Source organism: Arvicanthis niloticus, chromosome 16 (assembly GCF_011762505.2).
Source record: "Arvicanthis niloticus isolate mArvNil1 chromosome 16, mArvNil1.pat.X, whole genome shotgun sequence".
Lineage (NCBI taxonomy): Eukaryota > Metazoa > Chordata > Mammalia > Rodentia > Muridae > Arvicanthis > Arvicanthis niloticus.
In genome coordinates this window covers 61204165-61220210 of record NC_047673.1, presented here as the reverse complement: position 1 = coordinate 61220210, position 16046 = coordinate 61204165, and the positions used below count along the sequence as shown (strand labels likewise).

Below are 16046 nucleotides of genomic sequence, written 5' to 3'. Positions count from 1 at the left end.
GCTTAGCGCACGCGCGGGACACACAGCTGGTCTTTCGGGCTCAGCCCCGCCCCCTTCCGGAAGTCTTCCGGAGTGAGGGTGGGGTCCTCGCCGAAGACTTGGGTGAGGGCGCGTCGGCGGGCGCGCGACGACGACGCACGGGGCGGTGGCCAATGGCGAGCGGCGATGACGCACAGGGCCAGCGGCCAATGGTGAGCGGCGTTTGCCGGCGCGCCTGCCCGGGCTGTCCCACCCCGGGCCCGCGTCCGGCGGTCGTCCGGCGGGAAGGGGCGGCCGCTCAGGCAGGATGGCGGCGGCGGCGGCAGCCCCGGGCCCCGGCGCAGGCGCGGGGGTCCCGGGCGCGGGTGGTGGCGGCGGGGCGCGCGAGGGCGCGCGGGTGGCGGCGCTGTGTCTTCTATGGTACGCGCTGAGCGCGGGCGGTAACGTGGTCAATAAGGTGATTCTGAGCGCCTTCCCGTTCCCGGTCACCGTGTCGCTGTGCCACATCCTAGCCCTGTGCGCGGGGCTGCCGCCACTGCTGCGCGCCTGGCGCGTGCCGCCCGCGCCGCCGGTGTCGGGACCCGGCCCCGGCCCGCATCCGGCGTCTGGCCCGCTGCTGCCGCCGCGCTTCTATCCGCGTTACGTGCTGCCGCTTGCCTTTGGCAAGTACTTCGCGTCGGTGTCGGCGCACGTCAGCATCTGGAAGGTGCCGGTCTCCTATGCGCACACCGGTAGGTGCTGACGCTGGCTGTGCGCGCTGTCTGGGGCTTCGAAGTATGGGTACGAGTGCGCGGGCCGTTTGACTGAGAGGCCGCCAAGGCGCGTCGGGTTTTCCTGTTGGAAAAGGTCTGCGGAGTTTACCGAGCGCCTGGCACAATTGATTCCAGCTATTGGGGTCGGGAGGAAGCCTTTACAGAAAGAAGGTCCGGGGTCGGGTGTGCAGGTTGCCGAGACTGCCCACTGAGTGCCTTTCCTCTCTTTGCAGTCAAGGCCACCATGCCCATCTGGGTGGTCCTCCTGTCCCGGATCATCATGAAGGAGAAACAGAGCACCAAGGTAACCCTGGCAGAAGCCCTGGGCTAGGCGGGATTCCCAGTAACTGGCCAGGTTGATGACGTGGTTGGACCGTGGCATGCTCTGGCTTCCTGTCAAATAAGGAAGTCAAGGTGTCAGCCTCCTGTGGCTTCAACTAGCTCCCGCACTCACCTTTCAGACAGCAGGTGTGTGTGAAGGGGCGATATCACCAACTCTTGCTTGTTTTCCCTGACCACCACATCCCTCTGGAGTCCACCATTCTTTTCTGTTTTGAGTCCCTCTCTGGGATTGCTGGTAGGTGTGTTTGGTTCCATTTTAGCAAGTCACCAGCAAACAAATTAAGTTGGGACAAGTTTTCTTTCTTTTATATGTTTATGTTTATTTATTTATGTGTATGTTGTGCCTTGCCATGTATATGGAAGTCAGAGGACAGTTTTCACCGTGTGGATACCTGGGATCAGATTCAAGTTGTCAGGCTTGGCCATGACGATCTTACCTGTTGAACTATCATGTCCTAGTTTTCCCATCACCAGAAAGAATGGTTATCTGGATCTGATGTGAGATGCAGGGCCAAAGGAGTTTGACCATGGCAGAATCTAGCCAGTTTGTAGAAACTAAAACTTTACAGAGCCTGGCATGGTGCCATGGGTTTGTCATTCCAGCATGGAGAGGCAGGAGGATGAGGATTTCTAGGCCAGCCTGATTTACAGAGCTGGACATGGTGGCACACACCTTTAATACAGCACTCTGGAAGCAGAGGCAGGAGGATCTCTGAGTTGGAGGCCAGCCTGGTCTACATGTTGAGTTCCAGGACTCCATAGAGAGACCCTGTCTCAAAATTAACTCATTAATTAATAGGAAGAAAGAAAGAAAGAAAGAAAGAAAGAAAGAAAGAAAGAAAGAAAGAAAGAAAGAAAGAAAAGAGTTGTAGCCCAGTGTGGAGCCCTGGCTAAGATAAGAACTCAGGCCTGGGCTTCAATCCCTATGTTGAACCAAGAAAACCTTAGGTTGTGATTATCTGGACATGGATCATACACAGCACCCAGAGCTCAGAGCTGCCTAGGAAAGGTGCCAGGCCAGGGTATTTTTTGGTTTGGGGCTAAAGAGCAAGAATCGGGCTCACTATGTCCTGTGCAGTGGGGATGCCAATGTTCTGCTGGAAGCCATCTCACCTTGTACAAGTGCTCACTTGCCTGTGCCCTATAATTGATGGACCTGGATCAGTGCAGAAACTGGGCCACCTTTGCCTGAGTTTTGTCCTCAGGCCCAACTTTATCCTGATGAATCCTGACTGCACTCTTCAGTCCCTGCCAGGGTGATATCAGGTAGGACTAGCCTCCTGGGGGGGTCAGAGTTGCTGGGGAGGCATCTAGGTGTGTCACCTGATAGCACACCTTGTGTTTATCGGTTTTCCTGGTCACTGGGGACATTGTACCTGGCTCAGGGCCTCATAAGTGCAGGATCTGCAGATTGGCCCTCTTGGACAGGGACCTGCCCTGCAAGGCAGATACATCAGGCCGTGAATCCCTGTTCTTAGGGGAAGATGTGGGACAAGGGAAGTAGGCTATGGCCAGGAGTTCAAGTCCCAGCGGCCACTGCCTTTTGCTCCTGGCTGCTGCTTTGTTTGTTTCTGTGTTTGCTGTTTTGTGGGTATGTGGGTGCACATGGGGGTCAGACGACAACTTGCACATGTTGGTTCTCTTTCCACCAAGGCGCCCTGCAGATTAAACTCAGCCAGTCTAAGTCAGTTTACATCTAGCTGAGTCAACTGACTGGCCCCTGATTTAGTTTTTAATACAAAATGTCACTGTGTAGCCCATGCTGACCTAAAGACTGGAAATCCTCTTGGCTTTTTGCCTTGTTAGGTTTTGTTTGTTTGTTGTTTGATACAGGATTTGAAATAACTCAGGCTAGCCTCAACCTTTTTTCCATTTCTTTATTTTCCTGTGTCCATGTCTGTCTGTCTGTGTCTGCCTGTGTGTGGTGGTTAGAGGAGAGCTGTGAGAAAGTCAGTTCTCTTCTACCATGTGGGTCCCAGGCATCAAGCTCTGGTTTTGGGCTTAGTGGCAAGTACCTTTAGCTTTCAGCCATCTCACCAGCCCCAGACCTGCGGCTCTCAGTAATTTTCCTGCCTCAGCTTTCTGAGTGCTAGAATGCTGGGCATGAAGCGCCATCTGAGATGCAGGCAGCATTTTCCAGGGTAGAAGGTGGGGTCCCCCAGGTGGGGCTTGAGGCCCTGAGCTTTCCTGCAGTTCTGAATGGTGGGTAGCCCCAGCCCACCTGAGCCCCTCTGACCTCCTGCAGGTATACCTGTCACTGGTCCCCATCATCAGCGGAGTCTTGCTAGCCACTGTCACAGAGCTGTCCTTCGACGTGTGGGGGCTGGTCAGCGCCCTGGCAGCCACGCTGTGCTTCTCTCTTCAGAACATCTTCTCCAAAAAGGTGTGTTGGCCCTGTCCCTGGCACAGGCTGCCTGAGTATGGTGGCTTCAAGCAGACTGGCCAGAGCAGACCTTCCTGTGCTTACTGTTTGCTTGAGTCTCTGTCCCTTGTTTTGTTTTGAAAGCTAACCTTAAACCTAACCTACTCTGCTATCTCTTGCTACATTTTGTGTGTGTGTGTGTGTGTGTGTGTGTGTGTGTTTGTGTTCCTGCATGCGTGTGTACAAGGGCATCTGCCATGGCCTCAGTGTGCTGGTCAGAAGACAACTTACAGGAATCATGTGGGACCTTAACTGAGGTCATCATGCTTGCTGAAAGTCTTTACAGGCCTTTACCCACTGACCCATCTCACTGGCCCCTCCATAGTATTTCCCACTAAACCTGGAATCCAACCTGTTCATGTCCCGTGAGCCCCCTGGATCTGCTCTGTCCCTACCACCAAGTGCTTGTTACAAATGTGATGCCATGGCTAGCTTCTGTGTGTGTCCTTGTGCCTCTTTTCCTTTCCAGGCTCTTGCACCGAGTTGTGCTCATTGGCCCTGATTTGCCTGGCCACGCACACTGGCTGTTGCTGTGTGTGTCACTCACAGCAGAGCGCTCGTCTCGTCGTGACTAAGGGTCAGCACTGTGGGTCTGCTGGCTGGCAGTGGGGCTTCTTTCCACTTGTCTTGAAATACATTGTCTGTATTCCTTAAGACATGTTGCTCATCATGCTGCTGACTGGGGCATCCCCCTGCAGTAGGCTAAAGCCCATGGTTTGTGGGTAGGATCTGTTTCTGGCTTTTGTCTGGTAGTGCTCCAACAGGCTAAACCAATCTAGATTCCATTCACAGAGATTTCAGCGAGGTATGAGGCACCTGCCTGTCGTGAGCATATTTGGGATGAAGATGGGTTTGCTCTGAGTGCCAGACCAGTGTGAGCTACAGAGCAAGACCATATTCCAAAAACAAATGCAAAAAAAAAAAAAAAAAAAAAAAAAAAAAGAAAGAAAGAAAAAAAATAAAAGAGCAGAGCAGAGCGGGGTTGGGGTTTCAGGGTACTTGAGTCACTACACCCTCCCCAGCATGTTACTAGGTTGGTTCTGGTTTTTCTCTGTCAGCTTCTCATCCATAGGTCAGAGCACTTTGTCTAGGCATGCCTGTGTGTTCCTTTATTAGCAAGCCAGCTGGTCTGACGCCTGAGCTCAGATGTCAGATTCCAGTCTCAGGTTGGGAACTGGAAACCCAGGCCTTATTGCTGGAGTGTCAGCAGCTCTAACAAGGCTTTCCCCTCAGGTGTTGAGGGACTCCAGGATCCACCACCTGCGGCTGCTCAACATCCTGGGCTGCCACGCCGTGTTCTTCATGATCCCCACGTGGGTTCTGGTGGACCTGTCCACCTTCCTGGTCAGCAGTGACCTGGTGAGTTGGGACTGCTGAGACATGGGTGTGCCTTTGCCAGCTTCCTCAGCACGGGCTCTGCTGGAAGCTGTAGCCCTCTTGTTCATCCTGAGGCATAAGAAAATAGGAATCTACTGGCCAATGGTGACACATGCCTTTAATCCCAGCATTTGGGAGGCAGAGGCAAGTGGGTCTCCATGAGTATGAAGGCAGTCTGTTCTACATAGTGAGTTCCAGGACAGCCAGGGCGACACAGAGAAAAGAGGGGGGAGGAGAGAGAGAGAGAGAGAGAGAGAGAGAGAGAGAGAGAGAGAGAGAGAGAGAAGAGGAAGGAATCTTTAGCTCTCAGTTCTGGAGCCCAAATGTCCAGCATGGAGTGGGTTCATCCAGGACAGGAGAGTGCCAAATCCTATCATACCGTGTGACCGTGACAAGAGCATATGTGGGAGGGAGAAGTTGGTCTCTGAATATCAGCCTGGGAGCCAGGGCTCCTGCTTTCCTGTATCAGTCAGCTTTTGGGCTCTGTGACTGAGTGCCTAAGGTTTTTGGTTTGGGGAGAGGAAATGTTTATCTTGGCTCATTTTCTGTCTTTGTGTGCTTGGTCCTGGTTGCTTTGGGTCTGTGGTGGGAGCACATAGGGAGACAATGTTACTGAAGACTGGTGGAGCAGCTGTCTAGAATTGAGCTTCATTTCAGCATTTGATTTCCTTAATTAAAAATCTGAATCAAGTGGGCTAAAACCCTAGATCCTGTGAGCAGCAATAGGAACTCCAGTCCTGGGAAGACGAGGCCGGCTCACTGCGGTCTTATACACAAGCACCTTACCCTCCAGTACATGTGCACACATGTACATTCATGAGAACACACACACAGGAGCATGCACACGTGCTCTTACTAGTGTAGTCCTGATCAGTCTGGATGGAACTGTCCTCCAGGGCCTATGTGTGGGACCCCTCTAAAAGTTGGTGGTGGTGGTGTTAGGACCTGGTGGAGGTACAACTTGGTAGGAGGAAGTAAGAAATTGGGACCTGTCCTTGGAGGGGACCTCTCTCTTCCTGTTTTACTCTGCCTCTGCTTCCTGTTGAAATCACCTCTGCTAAAAGAGCCTTTTGCCAAAACCAAGAGGTTTGGACCATATGATCCTGAACTGCATCTCCAGAACTGTGATTTAGGGCTACCTATGACAGGACAAGCCTTGCAATGACCTTACAAGGTCCAAGCTCTACCCAGTACCACTCACAGAAGATAAGATGAGGGTCAGGAATTCAGCCATCTTTGTGCTACACAGTAAGTTTGAAGACAGCCTGGGCTACATGAGGCCCTGTTTCCAAAGAGAGCTGACTGTCAGTCACAGGACATGCCTGGCAGAGTGGCAACATTTAGCCCAGCTCTGTGTGGAGGGACTGGGAATGATGGGTGCCTGGGAGACACAGGAACCGTGAGAAGGAACCCTGAAAGTACACAGGGGATTTGAAGGAACTTGGGAATCCTGAGAATGGCTGAAAGGGAGGGTGCAGGTAAGAAGCTGAAGTCTTTTTTGCCAGGGTGGGGCTCCCAGGAGCAGAGCTGCATCCCAGGTGCCCCCAGCTGGCTCCTGTTGAGCAACTTGGAAATGGCAAGTCCCATCCCCTAGGAGGCACCGGAGTCCTTTGTTGCAGGAACAGAAAGTACACCTAGTTTCTGCTCTGCGCAATTTTTTCCCCTTCCCTTTGGTGTGTGTTTGTACATGTACATGCACGACAGCAGTGTGTCTCTTGTGGTATGCAGGTGGAAAACAGAATCCAGCCTCCTATATCTCCCTCAGTAGCTCCCTTGTCGTTTTGAAGCAGGATCTCACTAACTGGCGAGGATGGCTGCCAAGCCCTCAAGACCTGCCAGTTTCTGTCACCTGAGCTCCCTGCCTCTAGCAGTGGGGCTCTGTAGGTATGCAGCTGCACCTACATTTTCTTCACATGGGTGCTGGGGTTGGAACTTGGGCATTTTACTGGCCAGCACCTCTGGTGCTTTTGAGACAGGATCTGTGTCCTGTATTAGGTAGCCTAGGGTGTCTTCAGACTCCTGATCCCCCTGCCTCCACCTCCCAAGTACTGGAATATAAAGTGTGCCCTCCATGCCAGGATTGGAAGCTCAGTATGATTTGGTGGACTCTATGGGTCATTCTTTTGGGACTTTCTCCAAGATCCTTCCCTTGGTGGCCAGCTGACATGCCTGCTAACCACCAAGTCTAGCAAGGAGCCAGCTGGGACTTGTGGTTTCCACAGAATAGCTGAGGACTGGCAGCAGTCCAGGAGGATGGGTGTGAGTAAGATCTGAGGAGTCTGATGCCCAGGGCCTCCCAGTGTCCTAGCTGGGCCTTTGTGTTCTTCTGATTCCTGTCTGAGGATGAGTGTGCTCTGGGGCTATTTTCCACTCTTTGGAAGCCCTGCTCACCACTGACACTTGCAGAAGGTGGCAGTAGTTGATGTCACCCATATCCTTAGGTTTGTCTGGCTTGATGCTTTCACTTCTGTTTTCTGTGGGGCTTGGGTCTGAAACCCACGGCTTCATGCATGCTCAGAATGGTCCACCACAGAGCTATAGAGATGGTGCAGTGGGGAAAGTGCTTGTGCAGTTGTGAGAACAGGTTGACACTAGGAAGCAGAGTGGGATCCCTGCAGCACACTGTACCCTGCCACAAACACTGTTTTGATGGCCTTTTTAAGAAAAATTATTAAATATTATATATTTGGGTGTTTTGCCTGCATGTATGTCCACATGCAACATGTGTGCCTGGCTGCCCTCAAAAGTCCAAAGAGGCCATGGATCCCCTGGGACTGGTATTACAAATGAGTATGACCTGCCATGTGGGTGCTGGGCATCTAACCCAGGTCCTTTGGGAAAGCAGCTAGTGCTCTTAACTGCTGAACCATCTCTGTAGCCCTTTGGTGGCTGGTTTTGTATCTCTGACTTGAGAGATGGTCCCCCATCACTACACCACACAGTGGGGTAGTCAGGAGGGTTAGAGGTCACCACATGAACTGCTGAAATGGCTGTGAGGGTAAAGGTGTCTGTTGCCAAACCTGTCGCCTATCAATTTGAATCCAGACAGGACTGCATGAGACTCTGTTTCAAAAAAAAAAAAAAAAAAACTTAACCACCTGCTGTGCCATGGTAATCATCTGCCCGAGTTTAGTCGTGCCCCTCCCCCACTGATGCTCCCTGTCCATCTCCACAGGCCTATGTGTCTCAGTGGCCCTGGACACTACTGCTCTTGGCAGTTAGTGGCTTCTGCAACTTTGCACAGAATGTTATCGCCTTCAGCATTCTCAACCTCATCAGCCCACTTAGCTACTCAGTGGCCAACGCCACCAAGAGGATCATGGTCATCACTGTGTCCCTCATCATGCTGCGCAACCCTGTGACCAGCACCAATGTGCTGGGCATGATGACTGCCATTCTGGGTGTCTTCCTGTACAACAAGGTAAGCATTGGGTGCTACAGTCCCCCAGCAGGCACAGCCTCAGGGAGGGACAAGGAGCCAAAGGAAGGAGAGGGGAGGGGGTTTCTGGCTGTAGGTTCCAGGAGTACCTTACAGGGTGAGTTGAGTCAGTTGTATATGTTAGGCAGAACATGGCAGTAGGATTCTAAGCACAGGCTACTCTAGAACTCACTATCTTCCTGCCTCCACACCCTGATCTCTAGGGTCATCCGTTCAGGGATCAGAAGCTTTCTTTGTGTCTTATGTGTTTTGGAACAGTCTTGTGTAGCCCAGAGTAACCTTCAGCTTCTGACCCCCTGCTCCACCTCCCTGGGAGTGGAATGACAGGCATCTGTACCTTGATCTGTACCCTGGTTTCTGCAGTGCTGGAGGTGGAGCCTAGAGCATAGGTGTTAGAGACAAGTGTCTGCCACAGAAGCATCCCTAGTCCTTGGTTTTGTGGTGACCTCTTTGCTGCTGCTGTCCTTTTCAACTAACTTCCTTCCTTCCTATTTGTTTTAGTTTGGTTTTTAAAATCTCATGTAGTCTAGGTTGGTTTCAAACTTACTGTGTAGCTAGCCTTGTACTCCTGCCCTTCCTGACTCTGCCTCCATAGAGCTGGGATGACATGCCCTCCACACCCAGAGTTCCCTTGTGCTTTTCATTGCTCTCTTCACACAGACCAAGTATGATGCAAACCAGCAGGCCCGGCGCCATCTCCTTCCCATCTCCACTTCAGACCTGAGCAGCAGAGAACACTTGCGGAGCCCAATGGAAAAGCCCCACAATGGTGCACTGTTCCCCCAGCAGGGTGACTTCCAGTACCGAAATATCCTCCTCACAGACCACTTCCAGTATGGCCGCCAGGGCCACCCAAACTCCTATGCTCTCAGCCGACATGATGTGTAGGCCAGGTCAGGCCTTCTGCACCCCTTTCTTGAGCCCAGCAGCTTCAGGATATTCTGGCAGCCTGACTGAGCATATGATACATGGCAGGCCATCAGGGGAGCTCTGGGTCCTGGTCCCTGATGGGCTGCAGGGTGCGACCATAGCATGGACAACGACAAGCTTGGGGCAGAAAAAGAGCAACAGAGAGACCCTGGCTTATGCCTCTGCTGAGAGACCACGCCACATTTGTGCACAGGGTTGCCCCTGGCATATTGCAGAGGTCTGGTCTGAACTTCTGGTGAAAGTAGGGAGTCTTGAAGAAGTGGCATTTCTGTGGCTGCAATCCTGGAAGCCCACAGGAGGTGGCATCTGGGACATCATAGCCCAGAGGGATGGAGGGCTCACATGGGTGACATTACTGCCCCCACCAATGCTACAGAGCTCCAGAATGCCCCAAGGCAGTTGGCCACTTGGAGCTAGTGCTGTCCAGGGGCAGACCTACAGTGACCATCAGCCCATCAGCTGTGACCCTCTGCCATGTGGGTGCCAAAGCAGGACATAGCCCTTGGCCTGGGGGGGCCCTTGGACTCCAGAGGAGGAGCTTGGCTGCCCCCCACCCTTCTGATGGCACAGGCCAGGTGGTGGCGATGGCAGTTCCCTCAGAACCTAAGTTTCTCTGGGGAGCATCTCGTCAGCCATGGGAGCTTTGGTGCCTGGGTCCCATCATGCACCACACCATGGCTAATCAGCAGGTGGAAACCATCTTGTCGCATTTCAAAATATGGGATGTTTGTTGCTGGAGCCAGTCCCTCCCAGCTCAGTGGTAGCAGGCAATGTCGGCTAAAGCTGCAGCCAAAGGAGCAGGAGGAGGTATTCACACTCGAGTACAGTGTTACTTGTTAGTAAGGCCACATGTGTGTCAGGATTTGAACTTTGTCCCACTAAACAGGACACCAGGCAGGTCTACCTGGTCTTTCGGTTAAGAGGCTGGGTTGGTAGAATGTCTGGCCAGCATGTGTGCAGCCTTAGCTTCTGTCCACAGAAGGCCACACAGTGGTGCAACCTGCCTTCCCAGCACTCTGGAGGCATATTTTGGAGGACAAGGGCCTCATCTACATAGTAGATTCTGACCAGCCTGGGCTACAATGAAAGGCTGTCTCAGGAAAATGATAAGTTTAGGGACCTGCCCTAGTGGCACATATCTAGGGTCTAAGGCAGCAAGATGGCCATGAGTTTGAAGTCAGTCTGGGCTACATAATCAGGCTCATTATGAAAAACAAGGTTTAGGGGTTCATCCTGGTGGCCCCTGCCTATGGTCTTAGGTACTCATGAAGCAGAAGTAGGAGGCTTTCTGAAGCCTGTGAGCTCAAGGTCAGTGTGGCAATTCAAGGAGAACCTGTTGGTAAGCAGAAGTGGCACAGCAGGTAAATGGTAGGGAGGGGGCACCAGGCTTAGCTTGGGGCATCAATGGGTCTCACAATATAGACCAGGCTAGCCTTGAACTCTTGGGATATACCTGCCTCTGCCTCCTGAGTGCTCAAATTCTTTAAAAGCACGGGCACTGTAGCCGGATGGAGTCGCCCCCACTAAGCCTCCCAGGCTGACCTTTAACTCTTAGCATTTGTGCCTCCTCCATCACTAAAAACTGAGCTCACAGGTATGTCATGGCACCCCAGTCCCTAACTCCTGATTGGTTGGGTCCCTCTGCTTTTGATTACTTGGGAGTTTTATATTGAAGGTTAGTTTATTACTTAGCCTCCTGTTTGCCTGAGACATGGCAACCCCAGCCTCTGGACAGTGCCATCTGCCTTGCTCACTGGTTTGTAGGAGCACTTTGGTAAGGTCTTCTGTTGGGTTTTCCTCACTGGGGAAAACTGGCCTGAGACACTTGGCACTGTGGAGGTCTCTCTGAGTGACTCTGACTCAGTCTGAACTCAGAATGAATTATGTCTTTTTGGATTACCAAGATGTTCCTGTAATTTGTGTAGTGTTTTTCATTTTCTGGGGAACAAAATGCCCACCTCACTTTTCTTAATGGTTTATGAGTTAATGAATGGGATCCTTTGTTCTGTTCAGAGGCTCACAGCAGGTTTGAACACTGGAATGGATGAGACAATCAGGATAGACCAGATTCTCAGATCAAAAGACAAACAGTTGGGGCTGCAGCTCTGGCTACAGTGCTCACCTGCATCCATGAAGTCCTGGCCACTCTCAGTACCACATAGTGTGGCAGTGCACATCTGTTACCCCAGTACTCAGGAGGCTGAGGCAGTTAGGATCAAGACTTCTGTGTAATGTCTGGCTACATAGTGAATTGGAAGCCAGCCTGGGCTATATGAGAAAACAAAACAGACTTGATCCACAATTCACCTCCATCCATTCAAAGTCGGGTCAGCCCTACTCCCATGTCCTGCCCCTACTACATTCACCTCCCTCTGCAGGTCTGATCCAATCCACCTCTTAAGGTTCGTCTGAGAATTTATGTTGCTGTCCCCACATACCCTTTGAAGTGGCTTAGCCAAAACACAGATCCTGATCTAACCAGCTCCTTCATTTTACAGAAGGGGAAACTGAGGCTTAAAGTGGTGAATGTCTGTTCACTATTAGAGCACTTGGGGCTTTTAGTTATTTATTTCTCTAAGATATCTGCCTATTTAGCTCAGGCTGGCCATAGAATAGAAGGCACTCCTCCAGCCTTAGCCTATGTGCCTGGAGGAACTGCCATAGCCAGCACCTTACTTTGTATCATTTACTCTAGGGAAACCCTTGACAGAGGATAGGAGCCAGATGAATTGAGGCAGGAGAGCACTTGAAACTTGATTTCTCTGTGTATTGGGAGGACTCTGAGCAGTGGGCTCTTCATGGCCAGACCCCAAGCCCCAAATCCTCAGGTCTGAAACAGGAAACCTGTCATGTTCTTGCTTTTCCATCTTCGTCATCCTGAGGCTCCTATGTCAAACTCTCCTATGGGAGTAAGCTGTGTTCCTGGTTGGCATTTACCAAAAATAAATGATGGTCTCCAGGGGCTTGAATTTGGTTCTGGTTTGTCAGAAAGGGTCTTGCTCTGTGCTCCCACCAGCACAACCCAAAAGGAGTAAAAGATCCAAAATCCAGGGCTGGAAAAATGGCTTGGTCAGCCCTTGACTGGCAGAGGTATGGAAATCAGTTGGGATCCCCAGAACCCACCCACCCACCCCCACACCCTCGCAAAAAGCTGGGCAGATCCACTCCACCTGCCATCTTAGTGTCCCGGGATCATGGGCAAAAGCTAGCTATTAGCCAGGTTCAGCGTGAAACGTGCCTTATGTATAAGGTAGAGGGCCAGTGGGATAGCTAAGTAGGTAAGAGCAATTCCTGCTGAGGCTGAAATATGAGTTCAATTTCTGGAACCCACATGGTCGGAGAGAACCAAGTCTTATAAGTTGTCCTCTGACCTCCACATTTTTGTTTTGCCATGCACACACAAAAATAAGTGTGCTGGGCATGGCATTACATACCTTTGGTCCCAGCAGTCAGGAGGCAGAGGTGAATGGATCTCTGAGTTTGAGGCCAACCTGGTCTACAGAATGAGTTCAAAGACAGCCAGGACTACAGAGAGAAACCCTGTCTTGAAAAACCAAAAAAGAAAAAAATATAAAAGAGCAGTTAAGGAAGGACCTGATAACCAGATGCCAATCACCAGCCTCTGCATGCACATCCCTGTATATGTGGGCACCCACACATGCAAACAAACACAAGTGTCTGCACACATACACAAACCACACACACATATGCGTGCAAGGCAAAACGACTGTTTTCACCTTTACTTTCATGCCTGACTGTCTAACAAGCTGAGTGTTTGCATGCATGTGTGTACATACATGTGTATAAGTGCATGTCTGCACAGAAGTTTACTATTGCTGAGGCTCCTGTAGTACCTCTGTGGCTTCAGCTGGCTTATGCTGCACCAAGATTCAGTTCCTGCAAGAGTCCAGGTTCAGCTACACTCAAGGCCAGTCAGGGAACCCATTTCCTTAGCTAACTTCCTGACTGCTACTGATCCTCTTCCTCATCCTCAGGCTGAGCTGAGTTTCCTCCTGTGTACCTGGAGGATGGGCCAATGAGCCCCATGGCTCCTCCTGCTTCTGCCTTCCCAGCAGTAGCATGAATATGCTTCATCACCCCTGGCTTTCTATGTGGGCACCAAAGAGTTGACCTCAGGTCCTCATGCCTTTGTAGCAAGCACTTCACCCACTGAGCCAGACCTCTATAGATAGCTGGGGGACAACAGACACCTGTACATGGATGTGGAGGCAAGAGGCTGGCCTCAGGTGTTCTTGTGTGCCAATAGGTCTACCATCTTACTCTTTGAGGCAGGGCCACTCACTGAACCTGGAACTCAATAATTGTAGCTCCAGTGTGTATGAGGCCAGTGAGCCTCGGTCATCCTCCAGTCTCAGCTCCTACAGCACAGATATAACAGTCACAGCCACTTCTGAGTTTGGAGGTAGAACCGAACTCTTAGCCACTCCATTTATTTAGAGTATGGGGCTGGGGGTGTAGGGGTACACTGAAGGTTACACATGCTATGGTGCATGTGTGGAGGTCAGAAGGCTACTTACAAAAGTCAGTTCTCCCACTGTGTGAGTCCCAGGTCATTGGGCTGGGTAGCAAATGCCTTTACCCACTGGGCAATCTTGCCATGTTAAGATAGGCCTCACAGAGCTCAGGCTAGCTTTGAACTCACTGTGTATCTTCTGCCTCTGATATGGGTGTGCTGGCCACTGAACTGAAGCCACACCCTTCAGTTTTAGGAGTTATGTGGTTGTCAAAAGACCAGGAAGGGACCCTGGACCTCACACATGCTAGGGAAGCAATGATCCACAGCCCCAGCCCTGTAATTCTGGCTGTTTAAGTTTCCTCTGTATTTTGGAGGATTCTGTGAACAGTCAGGGAAGCTACCACAGTGAGGGGACCAAATGTGTTGCAAAGCTTTGGCCTCAGCCTCAGTGAATGAAGAATCATTCAGGCTCCCAAAGGGGCTCAGTAGGAGGTAGGCAAGAGCCAGCTGAGGAACACTAGGAAGGGGCTTGAGGGCCCTTTCCCTAGGGAGGACCTAGTTGCCCAGACTTATTAGGGAAGTGGCAAGAGACAGGGGTGCGCTGGGAAATAAGCATCAAGGGGCCAGGTGTGGGGGCGCACACCTTTAACCCCAGTGCTGGGGAGGCAGAGGCACTGTGTGGAGCTGGGAACGGATGTGTAATACAGGCTGCTGAGGTGGCTCAGTGGCTAAAGGCACTTTTTGCCAAGCCTGAAGACCTGAGGTCAATTTAGGGACAACCATGAGTCAGTCATCCTCTCATTTCTGCACATGGGCCAAAGCAGGCAACCTCCCTCACCAGTAAATAAAACAGAAGAAACTTCTAAAAATAGTCATCTTCTGAATGGTCAACTGGCCCTCTCATTGTTTTGTTTTGGTCTTAAGACAGGATTTCTCTATGTAATAGCCCTGGCTGTTCTAGTTTTGTAGACCAGGCTGGCCTTGCCTGCCCTGCCTTTGTGCAGGAATTAAAGGTATATGCCTCCACCACCTGGCCCTCCTATTGCTTTTTAATTTTGTGTTTTGACTCCATGTTGTTAAGGTATCAGATGCCTTGGAATTGGAGCTGCATGTGTGGGCTACGGATGTGGGTGCTGGGAATCAAACTATGGTCTTCTACAAGAGTAGTCAGTGTTCTCAACAGCTGAGCCATCTCCCTAAAACCCCACCCTCACTTTCATTGCTTTAAACCAGGATACTTGGGGGTCCCTACTGAGGGACTGAGAGGTGGTCATGTCCCACACCATCAAGGAAAGAAGGCTGAGTAAGCTGGGACAGGACAGAGCTATGGAGAGCTTGGGGGCAGCTGAAGGGAACTAGGTGGGTGTGTGCATAGGAATTAGTTTTAATCAGTAAGTTAGCTTGGCCCAGAACCCTGGTCTAAGCAGAGTGCTCAGTAGATACAGGCTCGAGCTAGAATTGTGACCCAGCAAAGCATGGTGCCCTTGATCTGAGACAGTCTGGGTACCGACAGAATCAAGACATTAAGGCCGGAGACATTGTCAGGAAAGAAGGTAAACATATGTTCTGAAAGGAGATCCCATACCATCATCAAGAATCTTCTGGAACTGTCTCAGGTGAGACTGAGGGAGACAGGTTGAGCAGATACAGACTTCTATTTACTGTGAGCCACACACAGTCCCTACAAGACTACAGTATTCTCTGGGGATTGCAGACTGTGCTGTTGTCTGAATTTTTTACACTGAATTCTTGGACCTGAACTCAGGTGGCCCTGCTCCCATGCCAAGCACATCCCCATTGAGCTCTCTGCAGCTCCAAGATGAGGATATCATAAAGGCCTTCACAGCAGGCAAGACAGGATTTACAGGAAGGGCATAGAGATCAGGATACCTTCCAGGCTCAACTTCATTCTCCCTCCTCATAGAATCTTGGTGTGGAACTTCCAGCAGTAAGAATATCCAATGAGGCAAGAGAATTAGGAAAAGCTGGAGATCCTGGCATAACAGGCTCAAAGACACAGAGGCTCACTAGGGCTTGGCTAGCACAAACTCAGAAAGTAAATCATACCAGTGCTGTAGACACAGTTCCAAGATATCCTGTGTCTTCTTTCAGCTTCTTTAGGCACTGAAGTCACGTGCACAAACCTACCAGACACATACACATAATTGAAATCTTTGTTTTCGAGACAGGGTTTCTCTGTATAGTTCTGGCACTCTTTGTAGACCAAACTGGTTTTGAACTCAAGATCTGTCTGCCACTGCCTCCCAAGTGCTGAGGCAAAAGGCGTGAGCCACCATGCCCAGCAAAATATGATAAATCGGTTTTTTT

The 16046-nt window shown here is 51.1% G+C and overlaps 1 protein-coding gene and 1 long non-coding RNA gene across 2 annotated transcripts; one reads left to right on the top strand and one right to left on the bottom strand.

Annotated features, from left to right (window-relative positions):
* Window positions 1-130: 130 nt before the first annotated feature.
* On the top strand, window positions 131-12210 carry Slc35e1 (solute carrier family 35 member E1). The gene is made up of 6 exons (XM_034519937.2): window positions 131-710; window positions 965-1035; window positions 3319-3456; window positions 4729-4854; window positions 8048-8293; window positions 8972-12210. Exons 1-6 carry the CDS (start codon window positions 287-289, stop codon window positions 9197-9199), a joined length of 1233 nt encoding a protein of 410 aa, XP_034375828.1. The 5' UTR covers window positions 131-286; the 3' UTR covers window positions 9200-12210.
* Window positions 11992-15861, bottom strand: LOC143434728 (uncharacterized). The gene is made up of 2 exons (XR_013104456.1): window positions 15786-15861; window positions 11992-13138 (listed from the first exon to the last, which is right to left on the bottom strand). It is a non-coding gene; the product is annotated as an uncharacterized LOC143434728 (long non-coding RNA).
* Between the last annotated feature and the right edge of the window lie 185 nt (window positions 15862-16046).

Excerpts from the sequence above, each read along its gene's own strand:
- Slc35e1 (XM_034519937.2), top strand. The coding sequence starts at position 287 with ATGGCGGCGGCGGCGGCAGCCCCGGGCCCCGGCGCAGGCGCGGGGGTC. Across the intron at positions 4,855-8,047 it reads TCCTGGTCAGCAGTGACCTG|GCCTATGTGTCTCAGTGGCC; the intron begins GTGAGTTGGGAC and ends CCATCTCCACAG. Across the intron at positions 8,294-8,971 it reads GTGTCTTCCTGTACAACAAG|ACCAAGTATGATGCAAACCA; the intron begins GTAAGCATTGGG and ends CTCTTCACACAG.